General features: G+C 42.3%; 1 protein-coding gene across 1 annotated transcript in view; it reads right to left on the bottom strand.

Moving 5' to 3' along the window:
• The window catches only part of GYS1 (glycogen synthase 1), a 46,949-nt gene extending 32,710 nt beyond the window's left edge, over positions 1 to 14,239 (bottom strand). The window contains exons 1-2 of the mRNA XM_075839843.1: positions 13,943 to 14,239; positions 523 to 704 (exon numbers count right to left, since the gene is read on the bottom strand). Of these exons, the coding sequence (XP_075695958.1) occupies positions 523 to 704; positions 13,943 to 14,060 (300 nt within the window). The 5' untranslated portion in view covers positions 14,061 to 14,239. The remainder of the gene's footprint in view (positions 1 to 522; positions 705 to 13,942) is intronic.
• Between the last annotated feature and the right edge of the window lie 808 nt (positions 14,240 to 15,047).

The following is a 15,047-nucleotide window of genomic DNA, read 5'->3' as shown; positions in this document are numbered from 1 at the left end:
CCGGAACTCACATCACCATATTTCAGGCTGTACAATGCTCTAAGGGTTATCGCAGTATGTTATTCTCTCTGTATGTGGCAAGACGGGCTAGGAAATCATAGCCTGGGCATCAACAAGCGGATTAAAATATTCACATTAAGACAAAGCAATGTTGTGATAAGAGCGAGACCTTTCCTGTTCTTGCAGCCCTTATGAACTGGTTGTGGCACGGCAAAAGGCCAATCCTTCCCTTTTCTACAAGAGAAAACCAGCAAACCCCCCACCCCGTGAAGGTCTTCTTTATAAAAATCGCCTAGGCCTCAATGCTAATGGAAGAAATGGACAAATGGCTCCACAAGACGATTGTCAAGTCAAATGCACTCACCCCTCAACGAAAAACGGATCTGAAATGAAGGAAAAGAAGGCGCAGCCAGACATTCAGACTCGGACGAGATGAAGTCATTGAGCGGTCTGTAGTCATATTAAAATACATGAAGGTAGAGATCTGAAATGTAAAGAAATACAGTGACGAGGCCTCCTCACCTTACATCCCTTTGAGTTCATGGAATCCATAGTGCGCTTGATGGCAGGATTTGGGGGCTCAATCAGCTCAACCTGAGTCCGTACATTGTGCTCAAAGTAGGGTCCGATAAGGAAGTAATTCTCTCCCCATTCATCTGTCGTGATCTTGGCTTTGGTCTGTATAACCGTATAAATTCCGCCCACTAGGGAAAAAAAAAAATAAAGGAAATCTCTTAATAAAACCATCAAGGAGGACACCATGAAACGAGGAATGTATTATTATCTATTCCATAACTACAAGGACATGAAATAAACATAATCCCAATGGTCACATCTCCTGATCTACAAGGTAGGATTTTCTAACAAAATTAAAGGGGTTGTCCAGTTTCAGAAAAAAATCATGGCTTGTTTCTTGGCATATTTAAAGGTTATACATTTTTCTAATATACTTTATTAATTTCTCACATTTTTCAAGATCTCTGCTTGTTGTTATGGAGTAGGAAACTTTATATTTACTTCCAGTGAACAAAATTCTGTCCATGGTCATGTGACGGACACACGGGTGCTGGGATTAGACTCCGCTCTGATACACTGTAATGAGCCATGCACCTGTGTCCATCACATGACCTGGATAGAATTTTATAAGCAGAGATCTTGAAAATTGTGAGGAGTACAGAAAGTATTAGAAAATTGTATAGCTTTTAATTCTACAAAAAAAATAACATTTGCTTAAACCGCACTAACTTCTGCAAGGACATACGAAAACATCCTGCAGATTGACCCTGATTTTGTGTAGAAAAATAAAAAAATAGTAATTTTTTTTAAAATCGAATAATCTATTTTTTTTTACGCAAAAAAAATCTGCATTTAGACAAACATATGATAATTATCATGTTCTATCTTTGTGCAGACTTTTTGTGACATATGAATAAAGATTATTATCTAATTGTATCTATCGAATATCATATATATTGATGTATTGTACGGCTTCAACCTGGGGCTGCACGGAGACTTGGGCCATGACAGGTCGGACGCCCAAAGAGATTGCCATGTCCCGCAGCCTACATTGCTAGTAATGAAAGTCAATGTGGTTGTGTCGTGACGCGCACGTTACCGCGACATGATAGTTGCAAGAAATCCAAACTGTCGTATCACGATTACTTGCAGGTGGCAACGAGACCACATTGACTTTCATTACTTGTGGTGCTGGCTATGGGACATAGCGATCTTTGGCTGTGCGATCTATGTCGCGACCAAAGTCACCATGTAGTCCCAGCCTTAGGGCAATTTTACATGTGGCGGATTTGCTGCAGATTTCACCTGTGGATCTGCGTAGGTAAAGTCTGCAGTGGATTACAGTACAAGGCAAGTAGATGAGATTTTACAAATCTCACCCACATACTTCAAACCTTTTTTGCTGCAGATTTTCTAATCTTTTATACGTCGTTAAATGAATACATTGGGGGAGAGGTGGGTTTAATTTCCTCAAATACATATTTTTTTTTAAAAAATACATTTTGGGGGTGTTGACAGTGTAATGGCACTTTTCAACATCTGTAATGGTCATATGGTGTTGGCAAACCAGCTTCGGAAAGTGTGCTCTCCATAAGCCATTCATTGTAAGCTCTACCGGTCGGCAGAAGTAGAACATACATATATATATATATTTATTTTGGAAGAGTAATAAGACAACAATTTTCTTTTAAATTGGCACATGTCTAAAACTTGAAAATTGGCCTTTTCAGGAAGGCGAGGGGGGGGGGGGGTAAAGCCTCTGGTCAGGAAGTGGTTAAGAAATAAACATTTCGGGCAGCTGGGTCTGAAGTAGGGTTGTTGCGATACCACAATTCCAGAATTTAGACACCAACACTTTGTGTAGTATTGCGATTCTTGATACCAAAACGATACTTTGCCAACAAAAAAAAAAAAAAAAATGAAGAAAAAGGTTCTTCCATTTTCTGATGTGAGGCACGTGGTGTGATGTATTTTAAACCACCATGTGCCTCACATTTAGGCCTCATGCACGGCCCGTGATTACGGCACACTTTTTAGCGGTCCGGGCTCCCGGCCAATGCACGCACCGTGGAAACCATGGTCGTGTGTAGGGGCCCATAGAAATGAATGGGTCCGCATTTTTGCAGATGAAATGCAGATGCAAAACCACGTTCATGTGCATGGGGCCTAATAGTAATTAACCCCATCATGTACCTCAGTCATAATGGACAACATTGGGTTAATGTGTGAGATATATGATGGGGTTAATTACTATTAGGCCTCATGCAGGGTGCTATCCGTTTTTTTCACCGATAGCACCCAGACCCATTCACTTCAATGGGCCCATGCACACTTCTGTTATTTTCACGGATCCGTTGTTCCATTCCGTCAAAAGTAGAGAATGTCCTAATTTTGTCAGTGATTCCGTGACAGCTCTGTCAATGGGTCAGTGAAAAAAAACAGACGGCACACGGAAGGCCGTGTGTCGTCAGTTTTTGACGTATCCGTTGCCCTAGCAACGGCAGGGCATGCCAAAGTTCACAGACTGGGACATGTGACAAGTTCAAATGAGGTTCAATACCTTCAGGTTTTTTTTAACGGAAACACAGAAGCCAAACAGAAGCACAACGTCCGTTTGAACCTGAAACACTGAACGGACACAGATTACACATGGATACCACAACAGACACACTGATCCGTGATAAACGGCCGTGAAGACGGTGATGGAAGTGTGCATGAGGCCTTAAAGTGAGGCACATGGAGATACTAAATTCATAACACCTTGTGCCTCACATTAATAAGTGAAAGAAATTTTATTTTATTTTTTACAGGGTACACATCATAAAAATGGCGCTATAAATCTGCTGTGCAGGTTATTACAGTAGAGACGATACAGAATATGTGTATATTTTATTTAGAGACTACTATAGTAATGTTTATTGTAAAAAATCTGGGTGTGTATTTTTTTTATTTAGCATTACTTTTTGACTTTTTTATTTTTAAACTTTAATGTACTGGTATATATCTATATCCTAACAGGAAATATGATCCTGGGCTGTCTGCCCATATATGGTATGTCCCTCGATCGCATCACAGGGATTCCCTGTGACGCTATCCACAGGGCATCCCACTTCTCATTTGAGCCTTGAATGCTGCGGTCAGCTTTGATCGCAGCATTCAAGGGAATAGCGGCAGTGATCAGAGGTTTCCCGATTTCCACCGTTGGAGCGGGGCTGCGGCTGTGTATTACAGCCATTGCCCCGCTCCTGACAAGTGCGCACGTGCGGTCTGTTTGAGGTGATGCGGCTGGTGCTGCACTAATGAGCGCTGGGACTGAACATGGGGTGTTTTGCAGTGAGCCCGCCATGTTCTCAGTCTTCAGTGCCGGCCGCATTACATCATGCTAACCGCGCGCATACACTTGTCAGGAGCGCCCCGCTCGGACTACATTGATGTATTACAATACTGCGGCCACACATCTTAGTATCAAAATACATGAATTGACGGTATTAAACCGTTTGAGGGTGCATGGCCTCTAAATAGTATCGATATTTTGATGCATCGTGCAACCCTAGTCTGAACACTGCAATTACGAGAAGAATGCGGATATCAGATCAAGACACATCCCTGGTAACAATATCAGCCCACTAGTTTACAAAAAAAAAAAAAATAGGCACATGGTTGGACGTTATCATGCCATGTGATGAACCTGTGCAAACAAAGCCTGGAACTCTACAATAGCATCAGGAGGACTAAACGATCCAACATTTGGCAGCATGGAACCGATGAAAACCGATGCTTCGCTGTTTAGTTATTATCGTCTGAAAATTCTGACGGCCTAACATCTGTGGAGGAGAATCCAAAAATTTGATTTTAATCTAGATTCTAGAATGATGCCAAAAAGTAACAAATAATCAGAACAGAGTAGAGAAGTTTCCCGTAGGGTTCGGTAGGACACATTAAAGACATCAGTATTGTGGGGGTCCTAAACTGGGACTTGCCTCTTTTTCTAGAAAAGTCGGCCACTGTGATCAGTGAAGCAACCAAACCACGCCGGGACGGCTTGTAGGCATCTCACACAAAGCAGCGCATATGATGCACATGGTGACCAGTACAGAATGTTCTAGATTACTGGAAGTATTTTGGTAGCCCTGAATAAGGGAGAGATCCAAGTCCCTCACCGATGGCTCAGCAGTTTTAGCTAGTGCAGGAGGTATGAAATTCCTCACTGTGGTTTGCCGGGATCATGTGTAATATACGACGGAGCCAAGAACATCTCACAGGATCAGGGAGATTGACGTCATCTTGTGTCTAATAATCCTTGTGGAGTGATGGACATAAACCCGAGCTTCATGAGTCCCAGAACCCGATAGGCCTTGACATTTGGCGGCACCAAATTTTAAGTGAAATATTCCACGGATATCGATAAAAGGCTTTGCTTGGTTACATTTACACCTTTACAACTATCATATATATATATATATATATATATATATACACACACACACACACACACACCACTAATTATTTTCTATACATACTCTATTAACGTAGTAATACTGTACAGTGGTAACAAGTAGAGATGAGCAGATTTCCCAAACTTAGTTTCAGGTCCCATTTGGACCAAATAAATTAGTCGCGAATCAGAAGTGCCCAGATTGCCCTGAAAAGTCATGAATGACACTCTGAGGTCTTCTCAGACAAACCAACCCTTTTCAAGCTCCTTAACTTGAAGCACTAGAGCATCAAGGGTAGCTACTAAAAAATTAACTTTTAATCATTAAAAACAAAAAAAAAGTATTAATAGGCGAACAGTACAGACAACACACTCAATTATAGGCTGTCAGGCAATCACAGTCTAAAAAAGGCCAATCCAACAAACTGACCAGATATCGTCGAAATTACACTACCGTTCAAAAGTTTGGGGTCACCCAGACAATTTTGTGTTTTCCATGAAAACTCACACTTATATTTATCAAATGATTTGCAAAATGACTAGAAAATATAGTCAAGACATTAACAAGGTTAGAAATAATGATTTTTATTTTTAAACTTTGATTTCGTCAAAGAATGCTCCATTTGCAGCAATTACAGCATTGCAGACCTTTGGCATTCTAGCTGTTAATTTGCTGAGGTAATCGGGAGAAATTTCACCCTATGCTTCCAGAAGCCCCTCCCACAAGTTGGATTGGCTTGATGGGCAGTTCTTGCGTACCATACGGTGAAGCTGCTCCCACAACAGCTCTATGGGGTTGAGATCTGGTGACTGCGCTGGCCACTCCATTACAGATAGAATACCAGCTGACTGCTTCTTCCCTAAATAGTTCTTGCATAATTTGGAGGTGTGCTTTGGGTCCTTGTCCTGTTGTAGGATGAAATTGGCTCCAATCAAGCGCTGTCCACAGGGTATGGCATGGCGTTGCAAAATGGAGTGATAGCCTTCCTTATTCAAAATCCCTTTTACCTTGTACAAATCTCCCACTTTACCAGCACCAAAGCAACTCCAGACCATCACATTACCTCCACCATGCTTGACAGATGGCGTCAGGCACTCTTCCAGCATCTTTTCAGTTCTGAGTCTCACAAATGTTCTTCTGTGTGATCCAAACACCTCAAACTTCGATTCGTCTGTCCATAACACTTTTTTCCAATCTTCCTCTGTCCAATGTCTGTGTGCTTTTGCTCATATTAATCCTTTCCTTTTATTAGCCAGTCTCAGATATGGCTTTTTCTTTGCCACTCTGCCCTGAAGGCCAGCATCCCGGAGTCGCCTCTTCACTGTAGACGTTGACACTGGCGTTTTGCGGGTTCTATTTAATGAAGCTGCCAGTTGAGGACCTGTGAGGCGTCTATTTCTCAAACTAGAGACTCTAATGTACTTGTCTTGTTGCTCAGTTGTGCAGCGGGGCCTCCCACTTCTCTTTCTACTCTGGTTAGAGCCTGTTTGTGCTGTCCCCTGAATGCAGTAGTACACACCGTTGTAGGAAATCTTCAGTTTCTTGGCAATTTCTCACATGGAATAGCCTTCATTTCTAAGAACAAGAATAGACTGTCGAGTTTCACATGAAAGCTCTCTTTTTCTAGCCATTTTGAGAGTTTAATCGAACCCACAAATGTAATGCTCCAGATTCTCAACTAGCTCAAAGGAAGGTCAGTTTTATAGCTCCTCTAAACCGCAAAACTGTTTACAGCGGTGCTAACATAATTGCACAAGGGTTTTAAAGTGTTTTCTAATCATCCTTTAGCCTTCTAACACAGTTAGCAAACACAATGTACCATTAGAACACTGGAGTGATGGTTGCTGGAAATGGGCCTCAATACACCTATGTAGATAGTGCATTAAAAACCAGACGTTTGCAGCTAGAATAGTCATTTAGCAAATTAAAGAAGTATAGAGTGTATTTCTGATTCATTTAATGAAATCTTCATTGAAAAAAACTGCTTTTCTTTCAAAAAAATAAGGACATTTCTAAGTGACCTTAAACTTTTGACCGGTAGTGTATGTCAAAGGGTAAGGGGGTAAGTATCTATTCAATGACCACCGCCTCAATAAACTTCAATAATTGCAGCAAATTATATAAGTAGTAGGAAAACAGGTGGATCTTACCAGACTTGTAGGACGATTCAGCGTACGGCATTCACCGAGATAAATGATAGCAGATGCTTTATCCCACCAGGTCTGGAATAACTAGACAGTAACCACTATCTCCAAAACTCGCCCTACTGCTAGGAGAACAACAGGCCAGATATTTAGACCTGTTACAGACCGTAAAAAAAATTAGGAAAAATGGCCAACACAGCCCTATCCCTATACACTATACAGACCCTATTATATAATTATATCATCCCAACGCATTTCTTCCCTCTTGGGAGTCATCAGGGGGATTCAGAGTATATATTGAGGATATATTTGACAATTATTTTTTTTTGTGCTTTTTTTTTTATTAAAAACATGGAAATTATTATTTTGAAATTTTAGATAAAAGGGGTCAACCATTATTGAAGACAATTTATGTTTTATTTTTTTAGAAATAAGCTGCTTAACGCGAAGGCAGCATTAGAAATGTCAAAGTGACAGCAACATAAATACGAAAATGGTCATAACTTGGCCAAAAATGCTTGTTTTTTAAAAATAAAAACGTTACTGTAATCTACATTGCAGCGCCTATCTGTGCAATAGCAGATAGGGGCTGCAAAATCTGGTGACAGAGCCTCTTTAAATTGGACTTGTACTGATTTTGAATATTTTTGTGGACGTCTGCTTCTATTTCTGTAGATATTATTATTGTCTGAGCTGTCCCTTCATTTTTATGAGAAAAATGGGCATCTCTTATCATGTGGCATTTATAGACTTCAGTCTATTATGGAGCCGCTGTGTGGTGCCTACTCCCCTACAAGTAATGTCTCTAGAGAAGGATGCTTCAGTAATATGGCATGCCATGGAGTATGCTGCCATATTTTTTTTTGCTCATGGATTCTGCATGAATCTGTGAGGAAAAACCAGTGGGTCTACCATGTAAAATTAGAGGCAAACGGAGGTACAGTCTGGGCCTATAGCAGTCTATAGGCATCATGTTACATCCATGTGCATAATGCCTTAAAGGGCTTATCCAGGCACGGACAACGGTTGACCTACCCACAGGATAGGTCATCATTATATGATCGGTGGGGTCCGACAACCGGACACCACACCAATCAGTTGCTCCGGCTACCTCATGTCCATGCCGGAAGCAGATGGCTCCAGTCACAGAATAGCGGCTGAGATGCAGTACTGCTCCTGTTCAAGTGAATAGGAGAAGAGCTGCAGTTCGCAAACGGCCGCTATGCAGTGTACGGAGTCATCTGCTTCCGAATACTCCATACCATGCATAACATTTGGCGCTTGGAGGCAGCCGGAGCGGCTGATCAGTGCAGGGTCCGGGTGTCGGACCCCCACCAATCACCTATCCCGTGGATGGGTCATCACTTGTCCATACCTGGACAACCCTTTAAGCTACCTATACACATTATATGAATGTCAGCCGGACCGGACGATCATCCAATGTGTATGGAGGTGTCCCAACTCTCCCTTGACGTCAGGTGTTGGAGGAAAGAAGGATCGGGCACATTGAACTTCAACATTACTCACCCTTTGTTCTGAAGTGAGATAAGCCGCGGTCTGAGGAGTCTGGCAGCAGCTTACTCCACTCTTCCCATTGGGTAAACATGCACTTGCGGCCGAGCCAAGCATGCGTGCGTTCAGGAGGAATAGCTGTCGGCTCATTAAGTCAAAAGCTATCTAAGGTATATGGCCACCTTTAGTCTTGCATGACCTGTGTAGAATGGGCAAACTATAGACTGCCATGAACGTCAACCTATAGTCTGAGGAAATGCAAAAAGTACAGTAGGACCATCAAACCGTTGTCCACTTTCTGGACAGCATTGCATTGGTCTTGTAAGTTGTGTTGGTGTTTTGTTTTACTGAATCCGTTCACGAGCCAGAAAATTAGATAACCAATATCTCAAGCCACGTTGGGGCACATGTCAGAAGCCAGCCATGACAGAACCTCCATGGTGCCGATATGGTAATCTTGTAACGTTTCGTATAAGGATGAGAGGATTTATATATTCTTTTTCCTTTAGATAGAATATTGCAGCATGCTTTCACAGTGACTTCATACAGACCCCTAGAGGCAGGACAAACCAAGTGGACTATATATTTTAGAACACAATCAAGTAATGGCTAGAAAAAAAATAAAACCATAGTAGATCCAATTTTTAACATATCAGTCAATTATCACCATCTCGGACCAATGAACGTGACAACATTGACACATTTGGACTGGTTTGTTCGAGAATCATCTAATGTCTATGACCCCTGAATACATGGAGATTATTAGTTCTCTTTTATTCACTGGAATTTCTTACAATTTCCGGGCAGAAAACCACTGGATCAATCACGACAGGACATTCCACACTCATTGGCATTTTCCATCTTTAGCAAACAATGGAAATAGATACAGAAACCGCACAAGAGTGATCCGTAATGGAGAATGTTCTAGAACGTCTCAGAATCAATGCAATTAGTTAAAACCAAAGTTCATTCTTCATTGATAACTATTGTGGGGAAGTCGCTGCTCATAATAAATTAAACATCGGATTATAAAACAATATTGGCTCCAAATCAAATGTTTTAGAGGAATGATCTGATAAATTTCTGCTGATCAGTTCATAGAAAGGTGTTTAGCGTTAGATATTCTGTACGTCTTATCGCCTCCTTTTGTCATAGTCTTACTGTGTCTATTTCTACCCCCTCCAATGATATACCCATAGATATTAGATGGCTGGACATTACCACTGTTGTAGGTCCAAAGACCTTCAGTATGGAGGATATCTTCAAAAAATATACATTCAAGATTATTTGCGAGTACTCGGACAGCTATTTGGATGAGATTTTTTTCTTTTTCGGTCAGCCCTCATTGAGACTCTTCGAAAAGGCAGAGATCAGTTTTCCACCCCTGCTGTAAAAGGGAACTTTTAATGCTGCTTCTGAGGAACTCCAAGGAAGAACAAGGTTTCGTGGAAATTTGGTTGGGAAACATAGGTGTTAAAAGGAACACCAGCCTTTAATACATCCCTCTCATCATTTCCCCATGTATTCCGCCTAATATAGTGGTATAGCCTCAAAGCCAACTCCTATCAGTACCTGAAAATTCCCATGACCCCCAATAACCTCCCCCTTTTACAGAGTCACACTCAGCGGAGATACGGGTATTTAAGATTTACCAGAAGAAAAGCTAGTGGTCTCATGTTTTTTTGGAATGTTTTTCTAAAAAAAAAAAATCGCAAGCGACTATAGACAATACTATAGTATGAGATCCCAGCTAAACATCTTCCCATATACCATTGTATGCTCATCTACTCATTATACTGCTCTCGGAGTGAGTTATGCTCCGGTACTTCAGGTTGCCTAGCAGCCTTTTGTCTTCCTGTCTGGGTGACCATTTGAATGCACATGCACCCCTCCTCCAACTCCGGTTACAGAAAGCATAGACATACAGCATCCAAAAACATTTTCAGGGCGAACCAGTAGGTAAAGTAAAGATTATAAGTTATAGGAAGTTTATAGGAGGCTTGAGGGATACTTTGTGTAGCAAAGGGAGATGTAGACTTTAATAAAAATATGTGTAACTCTTCCATGTCACGGCCGTTAAAACGTTTTAACGGCCATCACACGGACTCATGTATTTAAATGGGTCCATTCACATGGCCGTTATTTCAACGGCACGCGTGAAGGGTCTGTGGAAAAATAGTTTCGCGTTTTCATGCATTACTCCATAGAATCTGGTCTATGAGGGATCAGTGTTAACGTGTCCCGCACGGGAGCACCTCGCACGTGAAAAACTTCAGTTTTTCAAGTCAGAGGTTGCACATGCTCGTCTGATTGTAGCCTTAAGCATCATAGAAACCCAAGTCAATTAAACTTCTGGGATTTCCATCTGTCCATTAAGGGTCCATGTAGATGCTGCAGTTAAAACCGCATCGAAAAACTAGATCAGAAACATCGCCGCAGATTTTCTAGGAGTATTACACACTGGGAATCTGCAGTAATTTACAGTACAATATCTGTGGATCTGGTTTTCAAACCCTCATCTACACGTAGCCGAAAACATGCGGAAATCAGAGAAGAATCATGATTTTCAAAATGCATAGGGTGAAATCCATGGCAAATCTGCACCAAAATCCACATGTAGAATACGGGGATTTTGCAGGAAATTTGCTGTAGATTTCACCCTATGCATTGAAAAGCGTGAAATCTTCGAAGAAAATCCGCAGCATGCCTGGATTTCCACTACGTGTGGATCGGTTTTTGAGAACCTGATCCACATGCATTGTACTATAAATGGACACAGATTTTCACACTGAAAATCCATAGCAGTTCCGTCACGTGTGAGCATGGCCTAAGAGTGGCTCCTGCTCCGGCAGACCTGATGCGTTATATGGACGGCCATACATCTAAAATCCCCATCATGTAATTCTATATTATTTGGGGAATTGTATAACCAGGCACAGCCAGGGCAGAAGTGACTGGGGGTTAAGTTAGAGAGAAGCTGTGCCCAGCTTCTCTAACCCCCCATTGGCTTTCATTCAAATAGGGGTTGTCTTCACGAACATCCCCTTTAATAACAGAGATTGTTGGTATTTCGAAGAACAGAAATCAGACTTGCCATGATGTTCTTATCGGCAACGAGCGTTCTATGCCCGATAATTGGCACGTGTATGTCACAGACGTTGGGTGACATGGACAAACCCTGGCATTATCAATGGGGGTGGTGGAGAGCATGATCAGGACATGTGCAGAGTACACCGACTAGTTTACTACAGAACATGCTACAACCAAGTCCCTGCCAGGAGACCGTACAATGGCAGGTGTCAGGCCGAGCCTTCATGCCCAGTGTTTGCTGAAAGAGCTGGCGCTGAATCAAGGAACACACAGTCTCACAGTGAACTTCACAGGCACCCGGGCGCAAGACGTAAACGGCACTCAGCGGCTGCAGCCGTAATATAGTCACATCTTCTCTAGGACCTTCTCGTATAACAACTACTTTTTACACCTATTTTAATAACTTTACTTTTATTACATTGTAACCACTGGATATTTTGCATGTAGCATAGAATCTAAAAAATCTTTAAATCTGACATTTGAGTCACAGACATTATATATGTCATCAATGGATAAATCGCTGGGACACCCACTGATGCCGAGAATGAAGGGGCCACAGTCTCTCTCTGACGCAGTGCCCTTCCCTACCAGTGAATGGGGATGCGTTGCAATTTCCTACATAGCCCAAGGTCTGCGTTAGGGAAAAACCAGAAAGGCCGCTGCTCTTCCCTAGCGACCCCTTTAGTCTAAGGATCACGGGAGTACCACCAATATGACAATGACGGCATAGCCTATTTATATGCAGATGTATGTGGTGAGAAGACAATCTTACAGTGCAGTCACCTACAGGTATATGAGGAAATTGCATAGATAACAATTCCCAAATCATGAATGGAATTGCTGACTTTCGGAGCAGCTGGTGCTTTCTGCTACTACAGCAGGACATCCAGGGAAGTCAAATTCTCTGTATTCTTGTCTGTCTTACAACGTTTGCGGAATCTATATGTGAACTATAGGAAATAGGATAAATCTATATAGCTCCACTATCGGACCATCAACAGAATAAGGGCAACTTCAGGTGACCGTTATATGTCCACATATTTGTGGATGCAATAGGGTGCAGTCACACACAGCAGATATTGTTGCAGAAATCCATATACCTGTTGCAGAAACAACCCCATTCAGATAATTGGAACGGATTTTCAGTCGCAGAAATTTCTGCAACAAAATTTGCTGCATGTGATTGCATTCTTACAGCTTCAAGACTCGGACCACGTGTGGTTCTGATGGACAGAACATAGATCACCATGGAACCTATTGGTTCTGTACAACTGTGAATGGTCCAGGTGATACCTTTACAATATGGACACAAATACAGGTGCAATAAGCACGTCTCTGGAAGCCCTACAGGAGGTTATATACATATATATTGTGCGGGACCATCAGAACCACATATAGATCCCACCAGACCATGATCAGCTGTGTGATCAGCTCTAGATATTTCCAGGTTTTCCCTCATTACTGTACAATAGATACAAACTGAAGCAGTTTTTAAAAAAAATGTTTTTGTTATTTAAAGGAGACTGCATAATATAAATGAAACACTAAAGAAGTCAATGGAGATATATATATATAGATACACGCACAAGCACAGAGCAGCAACACTCACCACAGGAAAAATGTAGACAGGTGCCAAGTAAATGGTGTAGTATATATATATATATATTCTGACTCTGGTACTTGACGGCAGCTGAAGAGGTCTGGATGACCCCAGCGGGCAGGATGTGGCCAGGTCATTTTGTTTTCCATTGGTAGCCATCTCTTCTGCAGGAGCGCACCATCCACTACTAACCCATCGGAGAATGAATGATTCCTCACCCGCCCTCCGGGGTCATCTGGACATGTTTGCAGAGAAAGACTGAAATTCGCCCAGAGGTCACCATACACACTCAGACTTTTCCAACCCCATGGTGCCATTTGGACTGGGGAGATAATGAACGCTTCGGCCATGTTGGAGAAGATCTTTGAACCGTCCTTCCATCTTCGCATAGAATCGCCAAGGTCATGCAACAGGAAGCGGTCCATCATCTCAGGTATACAGAACTCATATCTGGGACCCAAAAGACAACCCTACGCCGACGAGCTGCCATAGTGGGCACCAGATAATTGGTGAGGAGTAAAAACACACAAACCCTTTTTTTTTTCCATTGCTCTTCACATTAAGTACAATGACCTTACACAATGCAAAAGAGGAACCCAGAACTGCAGGCAGGGGCACATGCCAGCACACACATAGCCACTCACCTTTATTTGCCACTTCCCATGCCACCTCGAACAGCACACTGTTGTCCAGGTCCAGGTCATCATCCCAGTCATCCAGTCCGCTCAGAGAGGTGACTGATAAGCTGCGAGCCAGGGGCATTTTGCACAATGCCTACAGAGATGTACTACAAGTTACAGTGAAGGGTTCAGAAGCCCACCGCAGAATGGGCTGTCCTTGAGGTGCCAGCTGCTGAGAAGCTCTCCTGCTCCCGGCAATGACAAGCGCCGCTCCGGCTCACTACCTCCCCCTGCAACACTGACAGCAGGGAACTGCTACAATGTAACGCCGAGGAGGGGCGGGGCTAACACGTTCTCTGTATTCTGGCCTATGAGTCACGAACCTCAGGAAGCTCTGATTGGTGGAACGGAGCCACGATAAAAGTTTCTTCTGAAAGATGAGGCAACGGTGGAGAGCAGGGATTGGCTGAGTGGTACGTCAGTCACTGTGATTGACTTTCGAGCTTTGTCTACGTGCAAGCAAAGACTGACTGTCTTTATGTGGCACAGGCAGAGTGACATTGTGAGTGTCATGGCCATAGTCAAATGTGCGAACTATTTCAATTATTGTTACGAATCCTTCATTTTCTGACTTATGCCCAGATAGCGTAAATGCACGAAAAGTAAAGATTAACGATCAACAATAAAATTATAGTTTATCGGTGATCAATATCGATTGTCCATACATAAAAATGATCGCCATTGTCAGCAGCAAAAAAGTCGCTAATTTCAACATTTACAATGCGTATGTCTGCCCTTCACTCTGGTGAGAGTCAATGTTGGGTAATATATCAAAAACTTCCTGCGGTGTTAGCAATAAAGCATTTAGGATCCATTAGGTTCTGTTCATGTCTGCGCCGTGACTTCTGTTAAGAAAAGCCACAAAGCTATACCAGATCCATACTACAATGCAACCAAGTGGTGCCCGACTACACCCATTGACTTGTAATGGGGCCCTTTGCAGTTCCTTTGAGGTTTCTGTCATTTTGGTGAACGGAACCTGGCGGTGTGAAAATAGCCTCAACATATTCTTTAAATTCCCTAAATTGTTACAACCATGAGATGGATTAGAAATCCATTACCAAGACAG

The sequence above is a fragment of the Rhinoderma darwinii genome, chromosome 10, assembly GCF_050947455.1.
Source record: "Rhinoderma darwinii isolate aRhiDar2 chromosome 10, aRhiDar2.hap1, whole genome shotgun sequence".
NCBI classification, from domain to species: Eukaryota; Metazoa; Chordata; class Amphibia; order Anura; family Rhinodermatidae; genus Rhinoderma; species Rhinoderma darwinii.
Note: the sequence above shows the minus strand (reverse complement) of the source record. Positions and strands in the feature narration are given on the sequence as shown.